This window comes from Sander lucioperca, chromosome 11 (genome assembly GCF_008315115.2).
Source record: "Sander lucioperca isolate FBNREF2018 chromosome 11, SLUC_FBN_1.2, whole genome shotgun sequence".
Lineage (NCBI taxonomy): Eukaryota > Metazoa > Chordata > Actinopteri > Perciformes > Percidae > Sander > Sander lucioperca.
Window position 1 is genome coordinate 36638126 of NC_050183.1, and position 24030 is coordinate 36662155.

A 24030-nucleotide genomic window follows, 5' to 3' on the forward strand; every position below is an offset into this window, starting at 1 on the left:
ACACCGCTCTACCGTGGGAATTTCTTGCTTTTCAACCGCGGTAAGAAAAAATCCATACCGTCCCAGCCCTACTGGAGTGGCGTTCTGATCCAGGACAGTAATATGCAGAACTGGTACTTAAACAGAACTGCTACTCTGGGTTGCGGAGTCTCCGGCAGCAAGGTTTGGGGTAGGGTTGGGCATCGTTTGGATTTTAACGATTCTGATTCCAATTGCGATTCTTCCTTTCGATTCCGATTTTTTTTTTTTTTTTTGAGGGGTGGAGTTGAAACGGGTCACATGCTTATTTCACAAATAGGCCTGTAGCGACGCGTCGATGCATCAACGTCAAAATTACGTCGACGTCGTATTTTTGCGTCGACGCTTCGCCACACACACGTGGGAGACCAAAACATTGCAGGATGGAGGACGAAACAGCAATCTCCTCACAGAATTCCCAACAAAGCCCTGCAAAAAGCCCCATGAAAAGAAAAAGTCCTAAAAAAACAGCTCGCCCTTAATCATCGAAGGTATGGGAATACTTCAAATATAGTCCCAAGTACTAACGTTGGCTAAATTAATTTCATGTTTGTGTAGTGTGTTGTGTAGCCTGCGCACTTAGGTGGTGCTAGCTAACTATCTTAGCTCTCCGTGCAGTTTGTTCGTGCTAGGTTAGTAGCTAACGTTAACGTTAGCTAGCTACTGGCGCCTAGACAGCTGTGTTTAGCTAACGTTAGTTATCATCTAATGTTGGCTTGAATGGTAGCTAGCTTACGGCTGCAGAACACAGCTATCTATAGTAGCTAACGTTAGCTAACGTGAACGTTAGCTACTAACCTAGCACGAACAAACTGCACAGAGAGCTAAGATGCGTTGGTTAGCCTAGCACCACCAAAGTGCACAGCTGCATTAGCATGTAAACCTACAGAATAGCAGTTAAGAGAGTCAGTTTGATTATGCATCAGGTTTTATGTTGGGACTGTTATGTTGTGTTAAACACTCTCAGGAATGTCTGTACTGTGCACTGCACAGTGTTTTTCTTTTTTGCACTACAACTTGATTTTTTTGAACAAGAGAGTTATGTTGGTACTGTAAAAGAGTAAACAGGCTGGCCTTTCATTTTGTATAACAGTAAAATAATTATTTTATTTTGTGTAAAGCAGAAGATTTTTTGCTGTGCAAAATTGTTTAATAAAATATATTAAGAATTTTTTGGTATTTATTTGAGATACATTATGGTTTTTATTAATCGAGCAACAGAAAAATAATCGTTATATTAATCGTCCAATTAGTCGTTAGATTAGTCAACTAATCGATAAAATAATCGCCCGATTAATCGTTTAATAAATAATCGTTTACCCCCAGCTCTATTCACAGATAAGAGGAAAGTTTTATTTTGATTCAATGGTGGTTTGCAGTTTTACCGGGCTTTTTCAACATAAAATAAAGCCACACTAGAGCGCTGATTCCACTGGAATCGTAATTTTTGAAACGATTCCAAGTAGGAATCGGTTCTCGATGCCCAACCCTAGTTTGGGGCAACAGTTCCTTCCGGGCATCTCCCGATTGACTTGCTGATAGACAGGTCAAGCTTGTTTGTGAGACTGTAGTGTCAATTTCATTTGGTTTTAAACGCTGGATGGATGGAGTTGCGGGAGCATTGGAACTGGCAGGAATGCTACTAGCACTGATTAATTCAGGATCTGTTCTCAGTTAATTGCCTGGCCATATAATACCTGATGTCCAGTTTCAAACTAAATTAGTTTACGTAAGTTTAGGCAAAGGATGTTTTGAAAAAAAAAAAGACGCTATCTGAGATGTTCTTTTTAAACTCAAACTGGTTTTCAAAAGCAGGGATCCAGCAATTCAACATAACTTTTATATCGGATTGGTTCAACTTGGACAGAGAGAGAGTGGCTTTGTCTCCGTCATATGAATTTTAAATTTTTAAGTGTAGCTTTACATATATCACACATACATAGCTTATTAACAATTCAAGATACATAACACATTTTCACTTACTATGACCACTACTACTGTCATTACTACATATTGTGCCAAAATATGAATAGCGTTACCTGAAACCGGTGATTTAACGTCACTGCTCATTTTACATACAGTTTAGCAACAAAACAATATGCGAAAGGAACATTACTAAACTTTTTCATGTGGGTTTTGAGAAGTATGAATCCCCACTAACCTGGACAACATTTCAAACAGTCGGTGAATAACGTTACAGCGTGTCGGGGGAATAGAACGTCTCCAGCAACGGGGAGTCAAAGGAAGAGGGACCACAGCGTTTGCTAAAGTTCTCATCTGGGTTCTGATAAACAGTAAATTCATCAAATTCATCAAATTCAGTGCCCGTAAACACGACTTTCCAAGCAACTGTAGCTGTCATATTTCACTGGATTTTCATGGTTAATCAGCCGTAGAGGCTTTTGTCGCTGTTTGTCACTCTGCCTGAGGAGAAAATGCTATACTCGCGCTGTTTATTTGGTTGTCATGACTTTGCAGTGATGACGTCCTGTCACTGTTCCAGTCGCTCACCCTCAAAGGGCAGAGAGAGCGGATGACTGTTCTCTTGAGTTCAGTGGAGCAAACAGCTCTGCAGTCTTTCGGAGTCGTGTAATTACAACTTCATGACATTTTTTTCGCCACTCCTTCAGCGGCGGACTGAATGTACACTCACCTAAAGGATTATTAGGAACACCTGTTAAATGTCTTGTTAATGCACTTATCTAATCAACCAATCACATGGCACCTGCTTCAATGCATTTAGGGATGTGGTCCAGGTCTAGACAATCTCCTGAACTCCAAACTGAATGTCAGAATGGGAAAGAAAGGTGATCTAAGCAACTCTGAGCGTGGCCTGGTTGTTGGTGCCAGACGGGCTGGTCTGAGTATTTCACAGTCTGCTCAGTTACTGGAATTTTCACACACAACCATTTCTAGGGTTTACATAGAATGGTCTGAAAAAGGAAAAACATCCAGTATGCTGCAGTCCTGGGGGGCGAAAATGCCTTGTTGATGCTAGAGGTCAGAAGAGAATGGGCCGACTGATTCAAGCTGATAGAAGAGCAACTTTGACTCAAATAACCACTCGTTACAACCGAGGTATGCAGCAAAGCATTTTTGAAGCCACAACACGCACAACCTTGAAGCGGGTGGGCTACACCAGCAGAAGACCCCACCGGGTACCACTCATCTCCACTAAAAATAGGAAAATGAGGCTATAATTTGCACGAGCTCACCAAATTTGGACAGTTGAAGACTGGAAAAATGTTGCCTGGTCTGATGAGTCTCGATTTCTGTTGAGACATTCAGATGGTAGAGTCAGAATTTGGCGTTAACAGAATGAGAACATGGATCCGTCATGCCTTGTTACCACTGGGCAGGCTGGATGTGCATCCCACAAATCTCCATCAACTGCAAGATGCTATCCTATCAATATGGGCCAACATTTCTAAAGAATGCTTCCAGCACCATGTTGAATCAATGCCACAAAGAATTAAGGTAGTTCTGAAGGTGAAAGGGGGTGAAACACGGTATTAGTATGGTGTTCCTAATAATCCTTTTAGGTGAGTGTATATAGCGGAAACACTGCATAATGTGCAAAATTACTCTTTTATTACTCGTTTTGTGATCGTTAGGAGCCTAAATCGTAATCACGATTTTACTTTTTTTTTTTTATTAATTGCACAGCCCTACCTGTTTTCCCTTCGTCTCCTGTCATCACAAATACTCTGAGCAGTGTCTCAGTGCAACACTATCTCAAATTCTGGCAGCTTGAAGTACTGATGCCGTGTTTTTTCTGTCCTCTAATCCTCTCAGGTGTCACTGTGAATGGCATAGATAGACTCTTGTTTTTGATGCCCATACTTTCTCTAGATGAATCTCCTACAGTTTCTTTGTCTTCTTCACATGTTTGATAGCTCTTAGTGGTATGTCTCCTATAAGCTGGAGGCTGTGAATGACCTATCACACAACGGGCCTTCAGGGCTCATAGGGAAACCAAGGGGCAGAATAGAAAATGGGCTCCAGTGAGTGACGGTCCTTCACTGAAGGCTTAGTGATATGGCGTGTGATGCAATGATGAGAACTAGTACATATCCCTCGGTCAGTCTTGAGTGTGTACATAACAGTCATTATCGCAACATATGCATGGACAACAATTTAATTTGGTTTCCACCCATGTTGCTTAGTAGCAGTGCATCTAGCTCATGATGCTATTCTTCTCTTCTGGGACAAAGGTAGCCATGTGTCTCTAGACCTGAAACTAGCAACCACAGTCGTCCCAGTAACATGCAGAACTGATCGTCCTGCAACGTCCCAAAGGGTTACAGTCATTTTGTACCTGTAACGTTTAACCCACACACCTTTTTTAAAGCCAGAGCAATGTGCAGACACTATTCGTACAATAGTACAGAACGTGTTTCTGAAGCACTGTGTGTGATGTATGGCTATGCACACATACCCACCCACACACAAGCTGTCATCTCATGCAGATAGATAGCCTTTGTGTCCAGGGATGGTACAGCAGGGCACATCTGTTCTTGTTGTGTACCAGAGCTGGGTGCATTTTAGGCTCCATGCACTCAAGTGCTTAACACCGACCTGAATGTTTTAGCTGTGTTGTTGCTTTATTTTGGATGTATTGGTTGGTTTAGTTACTGCTACCATCTTAGCTCAACATCTTGCAAAGTGTCAAGGATTCTTGTGTCTTATCTCCTGGAAAACATTAAACTTGGCTGAATTCACAGATGTTAAGTGTTGGAACAAACTGCAGACTTACTGCAGACAGAGATTTTGTTGAAATAGCTGAAAAGCTGTTCAATTTTCCCACCTTACTTTGCAGTTCTCTCAATGCTTTGCAGTCGACAGGCTCATGGTGGGAGTTTTTGTATACTTCAGATCCTTAATATGACCTTCACTTAGTTTTTTTTTTTTTTTTTAATATTTGAAGCCTTAAAAATGGCAGGGAAAAAAAATTTAGGGTGGTTTTTTTTTGTAAGTTTCAAATATTAAAGGTGGGACGATTTGTGGGCCTGTTGGCAGCTGTCTGACTCTTGACTGCCACATAAGTTAGTCATGTCAGTGATGCATCCGCCCCCTGTCGTCTGGTAGACATGTTTTGGAATGTCCGAACATGACGTCATTTTCTCCTCCTCCTTCCCTCCCTGTGTGGGATGTGCCTGTGGCCTCCCTGTCTCTCTCCCTCCCTTCTGCCACTCTGTCTCTCCAGGGGTTAAACCTGCACCTCCTCTCACTCGAAAACCAGTCTGAACCGGTTTTCAGGGAATCTCTTTATGTCTCATGGAATCTTTGGATAAAGTCATGTGGATCTATGATGATGTCACGTTGGACTAGGAAGACCCTTAGCCAGCTTATACCAGATATACAACATAGTTTTGTGTATATTGCACTTGGCTTCAGCCCAAATCATTAATTTGGAGATCATATCGGACTTTTTAGTGATAGACATGCGCTCATGCTTGTGCAAACAATTATTATAAAATGTTTATTCAAGAGAGTCTTAGAGTGCCTGTTCCATAATGAGTGCATGGCCTACATTGGTTTGCTTTGTGTCAATGTTGTACAGTGTTGGTGCTATTTTTCTGCTGTGTAATAGATTTTCCCAGAAATGTAAGTGGGTCTCTCTACCCTCTGCTGTTACTGTACTGAGTGAAATTTGGGACAGCATCTGGGGCACTGGCAGCGGTATAGGAGACGCCTACAGTGAAAACGCACCGGGCGCGTAAGCATCGCGTAGATACGTGCCTGATCGCGTGCCTGGCCATTCATACTGGACGTGTATTTCTCCGTGCCGGTCACCGCTCTCTCTCTCTCTCCGATAGAAAGAGACGGAAAACTGTCGTAATTGTGTGTGTGTCCGTGTGTGTGTCTGTCCGTCTGTCTCTCCGTGTGCCTGATCTTGTGTCTCGCTGTGAGAAATCAAGACAGCCAAAATCACCATGAACCTAGGTGTTTTATTTTGAAATGTGCTTTATTTTTGTAAAGTATCCGGCTGCACTGTGGTCTTCCTGTATGTGATTACCTGCCTGGCTTGACACATTCGCTCGCGTCTCACGCAAGAAATACAGGGTGACGCCGAAACGATCGCTGCGGCGTGCGGGCCGACGCGGCTGCTCCGCGCCCGGTATTAACGGATCGATTGGATAACATTGGCTACGCGGCTATTCGCGACGCTTACGCGCCCGGTGTGTTTTCACTGTTAGGATTGTCCCTTTTAATACAGCTGGAAATGTCAGCTAAATCAAACATTGTAAATGTTCATCTACATGACTCAACAACAAAGTGTATGATCAAGTTTTTAAAGAGGATTATTTCCCACAAAAACCTGGGGTTACATTCAGTAGATGGACTCACTATGCAGGTTTGTTTTGTGAGGTCTAGTGGATATCTGCATGAAACTAACACATTTTGGACACATCTTTATTTTCATTTTGTACTGGTGGCACTGCTTCTACCTCATATACAACAGAATTACACCAGTGCCGGTTTGGTTGCACAATCTTAGTCCCTTGGTTTAATGTAACGGCAATGGGTGGAATAAAAGGTAATTAAAAGTTCTTGAAATGAGAAGACGCTGCTATTTACATACAATAGGAATTAATTGAGAGAGTTTTGTTTTCAGTATGCCATTTAAACCTATTAAATCTTCCACAGTCACACTGTTGCTTCCGACACAAAGGAAGCCCCTCAGGTCAGTTATCCCCGTGGAGCTTACACCTGGCAATGTTGTCATCCAGTTTTAGTGTCTCAATTTTAAATTGAATTGAAGCAGTTATAACTTTCTGTATTCTCTGCAATGGATGCTCCACATTGTTTAATCCAGACCCAGTAGGTGGTAATCTTACCTCAGCCAGGGTAACTCGGCCAACAGTTCACCTTACAAGATGTAGGACTACGTCTTTTTCACTGGACCTGGACATGCCAGATGTCTGGATATCCTCTACTGCCATTTAAATACTACTACTCACCATGGAAGATGTTTGCCTAGTTTTCTTAAAATTAACTCAATAGGGTGAATGTTAAAACTGGATCTCATTTACTTCCCTCCCGAATTTTGCAATAGCAGAACGATCGAGTATTACTATGTGATGGTTATGGTAATGTTCTTCATTGGCAAAAGGCGAGAGGCAGTTCAACAAGTGGATATGACTCTCAAAACTCGTAGGAACCTGCACAGTAGTGTAAAGCAGAGATAACTAATATTCAGTTTAAGAGTTGCTCTGATGAAACCAGCACTTCTTGCTCATCTAAGTTAAACGTCTACTACATCTAGTATATACAGCATCTACCCTGCTGTCTAATTTGAATCCATGCATAGCTACAAGTTGAACTATTTTGCTTTTTGGGACCATTTTTGTTTTTTTCTGTTTTGTAAATGTGTTAACACTGTTTCTAACCATTTCCATCTTCTCTCTCTCTCTCCAGGGTGAGAGCAGCCATGTCAGAGGAGGCAGTGCGTCAAACGCGCAGCCAAAAGCGGGCTCTGGAGAAGGACCATGCAGGTCCTGTGGAGGCCCTGGAGGACATGGACAATAAACGAGTTAAGCTGGAGAAAGGTGACGCCGCTGGGGCTCCCCTGGCCCTGGTGGGATCTGGAGCTGAGGGCGTCAAGCTGAAGAGTGAGCAGGCTGCAAAGGTAGCAGCCAGCATCCTAAAAGCTGGGGAAGTGAAGGCCACTATCAAGGTGGAGGTGCAGACTGGAGACGAGCCTGTTGATATGAGCACATCCAAAAGGTGAGACAAGGAAAAAGATTACAGGGTTTGATTGAGTCACAGTTGTTTTTTTGTTAAGTGAATATTAGCAGTGCTTCACAGTGTTATTGCACAGGGGCTGAGAGCTTGTTAGTCATAAGGAACATAACATAATTGTTTAGTCATTAGTCTGTGAACAACACTGAAAGGAGAGGAAACCCTTTACCTTAAACAGTTACATCTATTCCTGTACGCTGTGCCTCAGTACTGCAATGTCAGCCAACTTTGTCCACAGTAAACCCTTTGTAAGTATTTCCAGCCGGACAAAATGCGCCATAATGTCCTTACTAACTAGTTAACATCTGTGCGGTATAAGATGCAAAGGATAGCTTGCGGCTGTATTTGGTAGTGCTTAATATAACTGATGTTGGACCATCATATGAAGTAAAGGGTGGGGACGTGAATGGCGAACAGTACTTCACACAAGCTGACAAAATATTTGTCTGCATTTTTGCGTACAGGTTTGTTTGAAAGCTTCTTTAGGATTATTTATGTTCTGCAGGCCTTGGACTTCATGCTTGCTTGCACAGTGCGTGGTTGTGCTTAGAGATGTGCCTATTGGAGTTTCGGGTTTCTCTCTAACTTTGCACTAGCGAGTGGTCTGACAGGAGCCGCACAGGAAGTCGCTGTGTGGTTGTCGGCAGCCTGCCCCCATTTTGAAAAGTTTAAGGCTCCTGAGTCCTGGGCTCCATTTTCTCCCACAGCAGCACCTGAACTCTGCCTCACACTTCACACAAAATGAAGGCTACGTGTCACAAACTGGTTCCAACTGGCCGTTGCCATGGTTTCTACATTGGAAGGAGCCGTTGGAGGAAGGAGGGGCCAGGAGGGGTGGTGGGTGTGTCACATGACCACACAGAGCAATGCCTGATGTCATGTGACATGTTTGGTAGAGAGACGGATACATACAGTGATGTGATGGTGGTTAAGGTGGAGCAGAGATTCAGCTCAAAGTGTGTTGGCCCTGTTTGTGCTGTCACCTTTGGCCCCGGTGTAACCCTCAGCTGCAGCATGTGTCGGCGTGCTTACTCACTTCAAGCCTAATTGTTTGCAGAAGACTTAGTCTGCGTAGGCCAACTTTGTAAAACTATCAATGAAGTGTAATTCAAGCCAAATTGCATACATGCTGAAACACAATACAGTAACTGATCTCAGCATTTCTTGAATGGGTTCAGGTATAAAAACCAAGAAGAAGCATTACTCCCTTCCCTTCTTAAGTAGATTGCATGCTTTGTAACAATATGTCAATATTTGAACAGATCTTTTCCAGGCCTATTTATATATATATATATATATATATATATATATAGCCCAGCTATTTCATTTACGTAAAGAGTATGCCATGTAGCTTAAAATAGCACTTAGTGTTGCATTGCATTAGGGCTGCAACAAACTATTATTTTCATTGTTGATTAATCTGTCGATTATTTTCACGATTAATCGATTAGTTGTTTGGTCTATAACATGTCAGAAAATGGTGAAACATGTTGATCAGTGTTTCCCAAAGGCCACGATGTCTTGTTTTGTCCACAACTCAAAGATATTCAGTTTACTGTCATAAGAAACCAGAAAATATTCACATTTTAAGAAGCTGGAATCAGAATTTTGACTCAAAAATCAAAAATAGTTGTTGATTTAATTTAATAGTTGACAACTAATCAATTAATCGATTAATCTTTGCAGCTCCACATTGCATTTTAAATGGAGAATCCCACTGCACCTAATAATGACTGATTCAGCAATCCTATAGTGGGGTCATTGTGAAGCCATGATTGGGGAGGCCGAGGCATGCAGAAATACTGGACCTTACATAACCAAGCTGCTGTGTGTTGGGATGCTTGTGTAAGCGGTTCTCAATAGAGTAGTAGCAACCATCACAAGCTAGTCCGTTCTTTGTCAGAGAAGGCGCTGCGTCGCAATTAGGTTTTTGTCTGTGAAAGATGCTGTTGATGATTTTCATTGCTCTCTGATGCTACTTGTGTGTGACATTGTTTATCATCCATTTATATCAAGGAATGTCAACAGGGCTGAAAGTGAATGACGCATATTAAGGACGTACTTTCCAGGAAGTAGCAATATACGGTATTAACGAGGTTTTTTTGTGTTCTTAGCAACTGGGCAAAGTAGCATTATGACAGTACATGTTTGTTGTGCTTTGTGTTGTGGTTTCTTAGTCTGCGGAAATCCTCATCTCATCATGTACAAACAACATGGTTATTGTCATATAGTTGACATTGTTGTACTGAGCGTGCAATCTCTGAGGGGAGCTGTTAGACAGCTGTTGTGAGGACGGAGAGGATAGCGGAGAAACGTGTCTGAAGAGAGGAGCGTGCAAAAGGAAGAGAAAGTGTGAAGAACTGAGTAGTGAGTTGGAGTATAAAAGATGAACAAGCAAGTCAGGATGGGGGGAGGGGTGTGTGAAGTAGTGACTGACTGAGTGAGTGAGGGAGAGTGTACACAATAGGTTGGCTCCTGGCCATGTAATCCCCTCCCCCTCACTGTCACCCTCTCCAGTGTCTCCAGCGGACCGCCGCTCTGCTCAGTTTGTGACTCTAGTGTCGGCAGCTGGGAGGGAGGGTAGAGCTGAGGCCCAGGCTGTGCCGATTTGGCTAGGCCACAGGCCTCACCACGGAGGCATGGGAGGGGTGAGCCTAAGCAAACTAGGCCTAGTAAACTGGGCCTGAGCTTGGCGCCCTGAAGCCTCTCGCTCGACAGCGTCGAGTTATGCATGTTTGCATGCATAACTTCACATTATGACCCGAACCTATACCTCTCACATACTGTCAAATATCCCACTCGCTACCTTACCTCCTCCTCAACCAGTTCTCATTACCACTCGGACTTGTATCTTCTTATGCACCAACCCACTGGACCTGACAAGATCCCCACTGTGATGGTGGCAGCAGATTTATTCTTCCGCCATGGTCCATGCGTAAAATTACAGCCACCCTTTACTTTTAATCTCCACCCTTTTCCAGATTGATGCATATGTAGCTCACCACTAGTCGCCTTTGTTCTCCCTAGTCCTCAGGAAAAGCCATTTAAAAATGTTATCAAATGCTTTAAGCCTTTTCCTGCTGTAAAACAAACAAAGATTGCAGTTAATTAAGCCCTTTGTTTGCATGTTGTCTGTGACTGACTTTGCTGTGTCAGTTGGAATGAAGAGAGCACGAGGTCTCTTCGTTGATGTTACCCTTCGCTGGAGATAATGGGTTGTAGCGATTTTCCCCAGCCGCCATTACACCATTATTGATCTCTTGGTTCTTGTCTTCTTGTATGTCCCAGTACACATTTGCACTACAACAGGGATAATGAAATCATAATTATATACTGCCATCTACTGGATTTAAGACCAAACTACAGGTTAGTTGCAGTTTATGGCAACTGCGGTATTATGGGCTGAAATGCAATACAGCGTTGAATCTTGATTGAATGACGAAACACCTTCTCAATAAAATAGTTTTCTGTCTTTCCCCGTTTCCTTTCCCTCAGTGACATTAAGAATGAGCGGCAACCACCATCGCCAGACGATGTGATTGTGTTGTCGGACAATGAGCCAGCCAGCCCTCTCATGAATGGTCACTGCTTCACGAAGACTGACACAGATAAACTAATGGTAGGAAAACAACATTCAAACTTTGCACACAGCAGGGCTGGGACCATATGCTTTTGTCCCGATTCGATTCTTTCACGATACATGGGTGCCGATTCGATTTGTACTGCGATTTTCATTTATTGCGATTCTAGAAGTATTGTGATTCCATAGTATTGAGAATTGCGATTTTCTTTTCCTTCTTTTAACAAAAACAAAAGTTGAATAATAAACTTATAGAGACATTTCTAAAAACGAATTATTTTCTCAAAAGAATTCACATCACATGTCAGTCAGTCAGTCTGACATTTATTTAATATGTAAAGAAGTACATATTTTCTGCTTTTAGTCTGTTTTGCCAGTAACGTATATGATGTAGTCACCATCGGCGGTACTGTATATAAACAGAAACTATTTAGGTGAATCACTGGTAAAACATAAAATAAAAAATATGGATTTTAAGGAAATTAATCCATTTTAAAAATCGTCGTAAAAATTACGATAAATACCATTTTCGATTTATTTATTTTTCTCCCCACGCCTACAACACAGTCTTGTAGTTTCCACTGGCTTAAGTCTTCATTCTAGCTGTTGAAAAGACCAACATTTTTTTCTGATAAGTCACTACTGATATAGCTTCAAATTGTTCATACATATGTCTGCTAAGTCTCCTTTTTTTTTATCTGAATTGGTGTGTAAAGAAGAGTTCTCCTGAGGAGAGGGAGCACATCATCAAACAGCTGAAGGAGGAACTGAGACTCCAAGAGGCCAAGCTGGTGCTGCTTAAGAAACTACGACAGAGCCAGATTCAGAAGGAGAGCACTGTGCAGAAGGTAAAACCCCAGAAGATGAGTGTTGATTGTCCGTTTTGTTGGAGCCGACGGATGCATCAGGGGGAACTGTTCTGTCTTTTTCAGGTTTTATGAACACACAGCTGCTATGAATAAAACAAGACTGTTCTGTTTTCCCACTGACATCATTAATGAAGACTTTTAAACATGTCTGCTTATTCATTCCTTCAAGTACATACAACGTGATGGACTAATACTGTACCCTGTTCATTTTTTAGGCGACTGGCTCTGTAGCCACTCCTCCTCCTCTGGTGAGAGGTAGCGTCACATCAAGCAAAGGACCCCTCCAGGTACTTACTATATTTTGTTAAGAGCCTCCTGTCGCAACTATTGTGGAGCCTGGATTGATGTATGATTCAATTTTACATTACCTTTTATACAAAGTGGAATACGGAGCACAAGTGCAGGGCAGCTGAGTTGTTCATTCAGAGGCTTACACATTAAAACCACAAATCACACAAAATCAAAAGGAATACGTTTGTGGCACAATGTTAAAAAAAAAAATGTTATTTACTGTATATTTGCATTGTTGTGTTTACAGGTGACAGGTCGAAGCTCAGGCACTGTGATCCCTCCTCCTTTGGTGCGGGGTGGGCAACACATGCCGTCCAAACACAACTCTCAGATTGTCATGCCACCCCTGGTCAGAGGGGCCCAGGTTAGTGTGAGGGATCATGAAATTGTTCAGATGATGACATGTCATCACACTGGCCCACATTTCCAGTGTACTCCATCTGTAGTTTAGATTTGAAGAGCACTTTGTTAATTCCTTACTTTGTCCTCTCCTTTGCTCGCTCTCTTCATGCACCCACGGCGGCTGTGTGTGTGTGTGTCTGTGTCTGTGTGCGCTGCCATCAGCCTATCGCAGTGACTCCCCAGCAGATAGCCAGTCTACGCCAGCATCAGCACAGCGGTTCAGGCCCCCCTCCACTCTTGCTGGCTCCCAGGGCTTCTGTGCCCAATGTCCAGGTCCAGGGCCAAAGGATCATTCAGCAGGGACTCATTCGGGTGGCTAATGTGGCCAACAGTAATGTCATGGTCAACATCCCTCAGGTGAGGATACAATATGCAAGCAAACATTGCACACTCATCTGGAGAACGATTTATATAGAAAGCAATAGTAAATGTTCCTTTTCATAGCTACTCTTTCCCATTGCTGCGCTGCATATCTATATGGTCATCCGTAATAGTGACTTCCTCATGTGTCCTCGCTGAAGTGGTTTCTGTTGTGTTTGTGTCCAGGCCTCTCCAACCAGCCTTAAAGGCTCTTCAGTGTCACCCAACTCTAGCATCAATGACTCCCCAGCCAGCCGGCAGGCGGCTGCGAAGCTGGCACTGCGCAAGCAGCTGGAGAAGACGCTGCTGGAGATCCCTCCACCTAAACCGCCGGCCCCTGAGTTCAACTTCCTGCCATCAGCAGCCAATAATGAGTTCATCTACTTGTTGGGGCTGGAAGAGGTGGTGCAAAAACTTTTGGAGATGCACGGCAGAGGTGGGTAGATCTTTCCACTTTGTAAGCTAGTTTGGGGATGTTGTAGTGCAGTGGTAGATTGAATAGTAGAATATACATGTTTACATCCGGTCTAAAGAAGCTCTCTGTTTTCCCACATAGGTAACCTGGGCCCAGCTGCTGCCATTGCCAGCTCCATTCCCAAAGAGCCATACACCTGCGCCCAGTGTAAGACCGACTTCACCTCCCGCTGGAGAAAGGAGAAGGTTGGGACCATCCTCTGTGACCAATGCATGTCGTCCAATCAGAAGAAGGCCCTGAAGGCTGAGCACACCAGTCGGCTGAAGGCAGCCTTTGTTAAGGCACTCCAACAGGAGCAGGAGATTGAGCAGCGTATCCTCCAGCAGGCGACTTCCTCTTCCTCTGTCTCTAAAACCACCTCCTCTCCTTCAATGTCCAAGAGTGAGGTGCTGGTGTCCCAACAGTACAAGCATGTCAGGGCTGCTATGCAGCACAGATCTGTGTCTGCCCACCACTCCATTAAGCAGGTTAGGATGGCCTTTGATTGAATTGGTGATGGACCAACATTGTTTTAAAAAAAAAAAAAAAAAAAAAAAAAAAAAAGTTTGAAAGCATTTGTTCCTCGATCAGCAGCCATAACAACTGCATGATAATTAAAAGCTTTCCTAACACACAGCACATCTCCCATCACTTTCTCTCTGTACAGGGTCATCTGTCACACAGCATCCAGTCGATGAGCTCCCGTGGCGTGACCCACTCATTCACTTCCTCCTCTCAGCTGCAGAGCGCGATGGCGGCAGCGGCGCTGGGCAACAGGGCAGGTAAGCATGCTGCAGCACGTCCGCTGCAGCATGGGGCAAAGGTCAGCGCCGGCAGCAGTAACCAGGGCAACATGTCTGCCTGGAGGAAGCAGAGCGGTGGCAACACAGGTAGATAAAACATGACACGAGGTTAGACTGAGAACGCTCCTCACCCGTTCTCGCTTTCTGCTCCTCTTTTGAGCTCTTGTGGACTCAGTCTCTGGCACTGTCACTCTCTTTCTTCCCATCTTCTCAGGCTAGGCCTTTTCATTTTTGGTATCTTCGAAAACAACCTTAGCAGATAATTCACAGGCACATTTTTACTCATCTTGCTTAATGCCAATGCTTCTTCCTCTATTTACTCCTTGCTTTGTGTGTGGGTGTGGGTGTGGGTGGGTGTGGGTGTGTGTGTGTGGGAGTAAATGTAAAACCGTTCATTATCCAGTATGTTGACCACTGATGTGTCTGTCTCCTGACAGGTGTGACTATGGCCTATGTGAACCCCAGCTTGTCTGCCCATAAGACCACCTCTGCTGTCGAGCGTCAGCGAGAGTACCTGCTGGACATGATTCCCTCCCGTTCTATCTCCCAAGCAGCCAACACATGGAAATAATGCAATCTTACATCCTACTGACATCACAACTATTACCCCTCTTAATATCAATAACAGCCATTTTCATGACCATTCTAATCCTTTCTATGGACTCTGCCTCTGGCCAAAATGGTGCCGGAGAGAATCAGCCTAGTTTTTTGTCGAGCAGAGGTGTTGTTCAGCTCCTCCTCAGATATTTCTGCTACCATCTTCCTTACCTGAATCCTTCAACCCAAAGTGGTGTTGTGCTGCGACAGCTTGGGCTTCTGAGATACAAGGAATATGTCAAATTGAATTTGGGTACCTTTTTTTGAGGGCTGGGGTTTACATGGGCATGTACAATTTTACAAACTTCCCCAGCGATGTTGCCTCTCCCTCCCTGTATATTGGTTGAACCTCTCTGTTGCACCAAGAGGAATAATCCCCGAGCTCGCCTGCCTCTGGATTAGGCTGGAAAAAAATAAATAAAAAAATTCAAAATCACTATTAGACACATTGAAATCTTCGCCTTACATCCTAGCCCTCTCCAGTCTGAGCCAGTCAGACTCCGGCCCATGTGGTGGCCCGACAGGACTTAACTGAAGACCTCGCCACAGGGATTGTGGTTGAAGCTAGAGGACCATCCATGAAATAATAACTGCTTCGGCTTTGCAAAAATGATTAAAATCAACAACAAAAAAGGACTAAAAATGATCTATCTGCACACAGACTTCCTCTTCTCTCTAACCCACAGCGTGTATAGTAGAGAAGTTGATGTGTGTTGGATTGTTTTGTATGACTGAATGTTAGGATTTTGTCTTTTCATCTGTAAGTCATATACTGTGTTTGGAATATTGTGCTCCCTGATACTTTGGAAGATGCCTCTTGTCGAGGTCTGAATTTACAGACTAATGTTACTGTTGAGGTGGTTTTACATCTGCTGGGTTCCGTGTCGTGGCCTACTTTTAAATACTTTGTTTTTTCTAAGATGAAGAATGAAGATTAAGGTTTCACTAACTCATGTAAAGACACGGAGCATATGTTTGGAGGACTATTCGTATTGAATATTGTAAAAAAAACTTCCAAAGAACTAGTGGAGCCCAAATGGTATCCCTTCTTCTAGAAGGTGTCTAGTTTATTTGAACCCTCTCTGGATATAAACATGAATTCATGCTAGACTGAGGGGGTGTAAGGAATGTCATATTTTTGACATTGTTTTGCTTTTAGTCATAGGTTGTGGTGCATTATTTTTCTTCTGTAGACAAACTGTCTCTGGGTTTATTTATAGGGTTATGTTAGTAAAGATATATGCTTATGCCCTAAGTTTGAATGGATCTCCACAAATGATTTGTTTTCTCTCTCGTGTCCAGTGGCTCCCACTCATCTTACGATTGGTCTTAGAGAAGCTGGACAGCTTTCAGAATGTAGTTATGCAAAAACCCCTATAGCAACAAATGACATGAACTTCTTAGTCTTTAACATTAAGGTGTGTATGATTTATGTGGGGTCCTTGAATTGAGCTAACTATGCCTTTCACATGAGCTATAGTACATTTTTATCAGGTCGCAGCAGCACAGGATAAGCTAGTGAAGTAAAATGTGTCCTACATTAAACAAGGAGATTCCCATATTGCTCATGGAGTTAAGTTATTTTATTAACTGTGCTGTCTTTAATTTCAGTCACTGAGATGGTCCAGTTTCTTTAACTCAGCAATGGCTTCACGCAGACATTTCTGCGTCACTAAATTGAAGATTAAAACCTCGACGTGTTGAATTTAAGCAGTAACATCAGGGTAAAATGTTTGCATATTTCAAAATCGGGATGTTTCACAAGCAATGTGTAAAAAACAAAAAAAAAAAAACTCAAACCCAACTGACAAAAGAGGCTGACCATCCCACTGGTTGTTTTCTCAATATCCTGTATCTGTCCATTTAAAAAACAAAAAATCATTTTCACATTGAAACAATAGTAACGATGTCATCACTATGTAATTACAAACCTGGAGTCTTGCTGCCCTGTTGCCTCACTTTCCGTATCATAATTCATCCATGATGTGTTAAATAATGCAACCTTGTAAGGATTTGTGTCTTGTATCCAGAGCGCACTCTTGAGCTCAATGATTATCAGGATCCGTACTGAAAGATGGTGCACTGCATTAGGTAACTGGGCATCAGTTGACGTTCATCCCTCTGTACTGGGGTATCATCACTGTACGTTTGGGTTTCATTTAGGATGGTGCAACAATACAGTATGTACATTGCTGATAGAAATACAAGCATACAAAGTTTTATTTAAAGTGCTCAAGATTTTGTATTTCTGTCTCAAAGTAGCATCAGAAATCTTCCAGGTTGTCTGTACATTCCCGACAGGCAGAAGGTAGCAGCCCGCGTCTCGTGGATGCAAAATAAGCAATCTGGAATGAGCCCCTTCATTTTGTGCCCTGCTAAGTGTAACCCTGTGCTGTCCTGACTACTGCCTGCTGCTGTGTGACAATATCACCATTCCGTTTATTTGGGGTCAAAGCTCTGCGGAATGCAGCGCGGCCCAAATGGAAAAGAAAACAATGTATGAGAAGTATTTGTTTTTTGGATTTTTTTTCTGCTCTATCAAATAATAATAAAACTAATTTTAACCCCTCTTTCATGGCTGGGTTGCCTGTTCATTCACGATGTTTGAGCAAAGTCGAGCTTCGATAGACGATTAGTTGATAACCAGAAAAGTAATTACTCTGATTATCAATCATTTAAATTTTCTCAAGCAAAAAAAGAAAAGATAAAATGCTTGAGAAATGGGGCAGGGGATGCTAAGGATATTTTTCGATGTTCTTTAGGCAAAACGATAAATCGGTAATTAAAAGAATCTTGATTTTCTTTTTGCCCTTATGTTCAGTGGCTTTTGAGATACTGCAGGTGAATACATACACTAAAATCCCAGTATATATCCAGTTAGGCTGAAATCTTCCTCTGTGTGGACGCAAATGTACCAATATAACGCAGTGTGGTACAATAACGATTTGTCTGTAAAGCTTTGGTAATAATTATTGCATGGCCTTTGCACTGGAATTGAAGCTGTTGCCTTGTTTTGCTTTTGTTGTTGTTTACATAGAAACCAGGCTTCTTTTCTAGCAGTTACATCATCACCAGTCTTTGAAGCTAAAAAAAGAAAGCAATTATGAAAGAAAACTATACAGAGAAATCACTGTTTTTAGCATTCACACAGTTATTCTGACAGTTGTCTGACTATAAAATAGCGAGCATCCAACCTATCTTCTGTGCAAAACATTGGGGTTTAAGGATAGACATTTTTCAAGTGTATCTTAAAATAATACTCACCCATATGCACATGTGCCATTAATAATCAGCTGAGAATCCATTGAACTGCTATTCTGAGGGATCTCTTTAAGGTCCTATGACATGCTGCTTTTGGATGCTTTTATATAGGCCTTAGTGGTCCCCTAATACTGTATCTGAAGTCTCTTTGCTGAAATTCAGCCTTGGTGCAGAATTACAGCCACTAGAGCCAGTCCCACAATGAGCTTTACTTAGGATGTGCCATTTCTGTGTCTGTAGCTTTAAATGCTATAGAGGAGGAGAGGAGGGGGGGGGGCAAGGTGGAGGCATAGACTGTATATAGAATGGACCAACAGATCCCGTTGCTCTGGATGGAGACCAGTGAAGGATATTAGAAGCACTTTTCCGGTGAGCGCTGAGCGCAGCCTCCAACTGAGAGAGACGACGTAGATGTGACGTGAGCAACCTGTCTGAAAGTTGTAAGTCTTCTGGTAGCTGTTCCAAGACAAATCTCAATCATTCCCAATCTTGCAGAGACGGAGAGCGTAGGTATATGTAAGGAGATAACATAGGCACAGGCTAATTATTGCTAACTAAAATGCTAGTTAACATAAGTAATTAAACTTAAAACACCGAATGTAAGTCGAAACTGCCTGCGCGCTTCTCCTGTACTATACGGTAATTCCTCTACTATGCGACAGTAAGTCCCGTGGTTATGACACAATCGTTAGCCTATTTTTACAAAAACGTCTGCTACGGAGCCATAACGTGAGGTACAAGGTAATGGAGCCTTTTATACATTGTGTTTCTTTAGAAATAAACAATGGACAAATAAAGTCTTTAAATGCTTCAGATGTAAAGTTATTCGCTGTCAAAGTGACGTCAAAATGAATGGCAGTCAATGGAATGCTAACGGGGGGTGAGTGCTTGTTTGCATCAAAATGGCCATAGGATCTACGCGTTGTGAGAAGAAGCTTACCCCCTTGGGTGGAGGGTGGGGGTGTGGCCTTGACCAGCTTGCCATGGGCAAAGCAGAGAAAGGGGAGGTAACCTTTACCCTTATGACGACATAAAGGGAAGATTCCAGATTGGCCCATCTGAGCTTTCATTTTATCAAAGGCGAAGCAGGATACCCAGGGCTCGGTTTACACCTATCGCCATTTCTAGCCACTGGGGGACCATAGGCAGGCTGGGGGAACTCATATTAATGTTATAAAAGAACTCATAAAGTGACATTTTCATGCCATGGGACCTTTAACAGGAAATATGAACAGGAGGACCAATTACAACGACCAGAAATGATTTCAATGTTCAAATGGGCACGTGATGACAAGAGAACATGCAACATGTTTGTCAAGCCTGGGGTTTTTAGTGAACAGTTACATCTAACAATACAATTCTGTATATAGCCTTTCATTCTCTCACATCAAGATTAGTTTTCAGCACCCAGTACTGACTATCTTGCTTTAAACTGCAATAGCAATGTGTAACCCCTAGGTGGCAAAGTGCACCAGCTTTTCATTGAACCTTTTTGTCTTCAGTAGTCCTTACAGGAATTTAATCTTCATCATTTGTGTGATGTGGTAGAAAAAGAAAGACTTACACCCTAATCTATGTAATAAGAGAACAGACTAAACTCTGTTAGCTGAGCTGTGAGGAGAGGCCATGTCGTCTGGAGGGAGGAGGAGGAGGGGAAAAGAGCGAGACCTTTATAGAAGAAAGTGAGCTATTGTTTGCCACCACGACCCACTTGTGAGCTTCATTCCTTGGCAGCCCCAGTCTCTCCCCGTGATACTACTGTACATATCCTTCGTCAGTGTATGTGTGTTTGCGCATTAGTGTGTATGTTTGTGTGCCATACTGTACATTTAAATTGTAGTAGAGTGTGTTTCTTCTTTCATGTCAGCTGCCCTAAATCCATATGATCAGCCTGCATGCATCAAAGTCCCTTTTGAGGTCATTGTGCTTCTGTTCGTATCAGCCATCATTTGTGCTGGTTCAAGTGCTGCTGTGTACCCACTCAGCTTCTATCGTGTTATTATCTCAGTTGTCGGTACTGGGCTTCATTTACCCCCCACCCCCCAAATGAAAGGTGTCTCCTCACTCCGATGCATGTGTGTGTGTGTGTGTGTGTGTGTGTGTGAGTGTGTGTGCGTGGGGGGGGGGGGGGTTCTGGATGAACAGAGATGATCGAGGCAACCTGAGCCAATCAGCCTGCGAGCACCATGCCTCCTGATTCTTAATCGGCTGGTTTTCCCTGTGCCCTGTGGGCGAAGCTGATGCACAGAGCCAGCTGGTTTTATTAGAGAATGCGCCGGGGCCACAGCGGGAAAGAGACAGAGAGGAGAGGCAGAGATATAGAGGCAATATTCAGAGTGTGTGTTTGTGTGTGTGTGTGTGTGTGTGTGTATGTGTGTAGCAGCCAGTTATTACCTTCCAGCTTCTGAACCAATCAAGAGCCACCACAGAGAGAGATAGAGAGGGAGGAAGCCCATTTACATTCTCAGTCTATTCCCAGGCACAGAGGTAGACAGTGTGCTTATTGAATCAGAGTCCGAGAGAAGGAACGGAAGTGTTGTCTTTAGAGTGGCACAGCTCATTCTTTCTCATATTTGCCGAGTCGTGCAGGGTGAACACAGATGGACAAGATGAACCACAGCTCAGCTGAGGCAGAGGCTGAAACCATAGAACCACTGCGTTACCTCAGGTAGGCACCTGCTCATGTCTGTTGCATGTCTCTCATGATCTTTTGCTCTCTTCTCTGTTCTGCTCTTCCATTCTGTTTATTTTACTGTCACACCAATTCACAGGACTGCTCTCAAATCAGTGCACAGTGTGAGAAAGAGCTCGATAGCGGCGGGCAGAATTAGAGGAGAGAGAAACATTCAAATCTTCTTGAAAGACCCAAGAGAGAAGTCTTTACATGAGACTTACTGTGTACATTCATCTGGCAGTCTGTTTGAACCAGAGCAAGCTTTTAAAAGGAAAACCGAGCAGAGGAAGTAATAAGAGATATCAATTATTTAAGTTGACTTGCTTGCCAAATGCCACATGAATACCAGTACTAATGATAATAATGATGATGATGATGAAGATGATGATTGTGGTGCCTGCAGGATTACTTTGGTCCGCCACAAAAAAAAAAACTCATACTTTACGCTTTGCCAGTCTTTCAGAATTTTTTCCTTTGTTGCTCTTTTCCTCTCCACTGAAACCTCAAATTGAACAACAAATATCAGCTCTTATTGAATTAGGGTGCCCGTGTTTAATTTGGCATTATCAGCCCACATATTAACAACCAAGCAAATCATCTTATGATTCAGTATCTTTGCGGATGAGACGTCTAATCAGTTTGTTATGCAATCAGAGGTTTGTGTTCTGTGCCCCTGGCTACCTCTGTAGCATCACTTTACTCTCAGTACTCTCAGAGTGGCAGGAAGAGTTAAGAAACAGAGAGGTACTTATGATGTGCTTGGCATCTATGTGCTGGTGTTTCCTGACATTTGTATAGTAAAATACAGGTAAGCCGTTTTCCCAACATTTTTCACTGACGCACACACACACACACACACACACACACACACACACACACACACACACACACACACACACACACACACACACACACACACATACACACAAACTGCACCTGCACAAGATTCAAAATGTTTAATGTCACATCAGTTATACTAGTACAAACGTGTGAAAAGCTTATGCTGGGAGGCTCCGTTAAAGAAAAACAGTAGATAGAAAAGAAAAAAACAGTAAGTTGAAATATCAATTACTCTGTTTAGATCCACTTAAGATTTAAAATAGCAGACTGTGGTCCTTCTGGGGATGCACACTAAGTACACAGCCTTTAGTCATCATGATCAAACTTGTGACACAAAAAAATGCAGCTCAAATAAGAAAGTCCCCCTTAAGCAAAAACTAAAATAAAATGTTCAAAAAATAGAAAAAAACTACAACAATCAAATCCTTTTAATCTTTTGTTTTAGTGATGGAGAACAATGTTTACATGGTTATGTCGCTAATTTAAGGCAGAGCAAGCTCCATAAATAAGAGGTTTCATCACACAATTAGAATTTGTTGATGTGGTCAAGCAGAATGACCCATATCTTTGTGACTTTGTGTTTTATATATATATGACAAAAAAAAAACAGTGTAAGTTTGTCTTATGAAAAAAAGTATGTTATATTACAAAAACAAATTGCATTACTTGTGAATAGCTAAAAGCTAAATGTCAATTGGGCCACCACTGTTAAAGCGAAACATTTACACATTAAAGCTTATTTACAGGACTTGGGGAGTACTACTACATACATGAAAAAAGGTTGTATGAAGTCTTTTGTGGCTCCAGAGGGAGCTGTGCGAAATCTGATAAAAGTGATGTCACTTGAGTCAGTGTGGGGCTGAGAACTACAAGTTTGAAGATGAAATCTGGGGGTGTGGAGTAAGACAGACGTGACCCTACCAGACCTCTGTAACCCACTCCTCATCTCTGCTTGGGGTTGCCTAACCCACCCGAATCTCTGCTCAAACTATGAGTGGTCGACTTGTATTATGGGAAATGTAGGCACCAGGTTTTGACAAGAGAAAAGAATGCCTGGAATAAGTCTCGGCATCATTGGTTTGCTTCTTTTTTTTACTGTCCATCCTGAGTCTGACAATGTAATAGGAGTGTAATGCTAAATCAGTGGATTACTCTTTTTAACTACAGCAACATTTTGTTCTGTCTACATCCTGTATGGGCTATGCCTGTGCAAAACTAACAGTATGAAGCTCTGCACAGACACGCCAAATACAAACTTTTACACGCACACACACAGACGTATTGTAACAAACCCCTTTAATGACAAGGTTGGTGTTAAATTATTTTGTTATGTCAAGAATAGAGTGTAGATGCCTGAAGGATTTGTGGCCTTGCTGTTTTTTGTTACTGGTTAATCTGTTATAAATTGGGCGTTTTTGTCACTTAGGTGGAAACATCACTGTTGCCTTTCATCCTTCAGTGCTTTTCAAATAGGATGATGTGCTTAATATAGCCTAAACAGATTATGCTATATTACTTTTCTCTTGATCATTATCTATATACAGTAAATCACCCTGCGAGCTGGTGATTGATTTTACAATATGGGTGTACATATAGTGCCTGAAGACAACTTCATTCATCTTCAGTCAATGATTTAACTGTTGTAAACACCTGACACCCGTCTATTTCGCTGTCTTCATGTTATTGACGTGTCAATCAGTGTGTGCACCTGCATCTTAAATCTATTCTGGGAGCTTTTTTTTTTTTTTACTATTCTCTATAACATATGTAATTAACCCCTTTGCGCCGGCTGCATTTACACTTCTCCGTGTGTGTCAATATCTGAGGAACTGAGGCTGGCAGATAACAAACACCCATGAGACTTGGTTCCAGTCCTCAGACCACTCAGATCTCTGCAGCTTAATTAAGTCAGTCAATTAAAGCTTCAATATACTGCTGCACGGTAACTGATTATACAGCTGCTGTCATCCTCATCTACAGATCTACATGTGTTAGTGTGTCCCTCAATGTCCCTCATGGTTTTAATTTACTCCCTTTTTAAATGAACCTGTAGTTAATGTTTATTTCTAAAATGTTGTGTCGATATTTATCCATGGTGGTTGCCAATCAATAGCCGACACGCAGCTGTTATAGCA

At 42.5% G+C, this 24030-nt stretch overlaps 2 protein-coding genes across 4 annotated transcripts in view; both read left to right on the plus strand.

The window, feature by feature from the left end:
* gatad2ab (GATA zinc finger domain containing 2Ab) overlaps positions 1-16991 on the plus strand; it is a 33137-nt gene extending 16146 nt beyond the window's left edge. The window contains exons 2-11 of one of the 3 annotated variants that reach the window (XM_031318344.2): positions 7441-7749; positions 11260-11383; positions 12061-12192; positions 12429-12500; positions 12752-12868; positions 13069-13263; positions 13453-13702; positions 13823-14208; positions 14388-14610; positions 14961-16991. In XM_031318344.2, the coding sequence (XP_031174204.1) occupies positions 7454-7749; positions 11260-11383; positions 12061-12192; positions 12429-12500; positions 12752-12868; positions 13069-13263; positions 13453-13702; positions 13823-14208; positions 14388-14610; positions 14961-15094 (1929 nt within the window). In that variant the 5' untranslated portion in view covers positions 7441-7453 and the 3' untranslated portion in view covers positions 15095-16991. The remainder of the gene's footprint in view (positions 1-7440; positions 7750-11259; positions 11384-12060; positions 12193-12428; positions 12501-12751; positions 12869-13068; positions 13264-13452; positions 13703-13822; positions 14209-14387; positions 14611-14960) is intronic. The other 2 variants (XM_031318347.2, XM_031318345.2) reach the window with 2 other exon arrangements.
* Positions 16992-20597: 3606 nt separating this feature from the next.
* Positions 20598-24030, plus strand: part of yjefn3 (YjeF N-terminal domain containing 3) — a 47887-nt gene continuing 44454 nt past the window's right edge. The window contains exon 1 of the mRNA XM_031318359.2: positions 20598-21049. Within this exon, the coding sequence (XP_031174219.1) occupies positions 20982-21049 (68 nt within the window). The 5' untranslated portion in view covers positions 20598-20981. The remainder of the gene's footprint in view (positions 21050-24030) is intronic.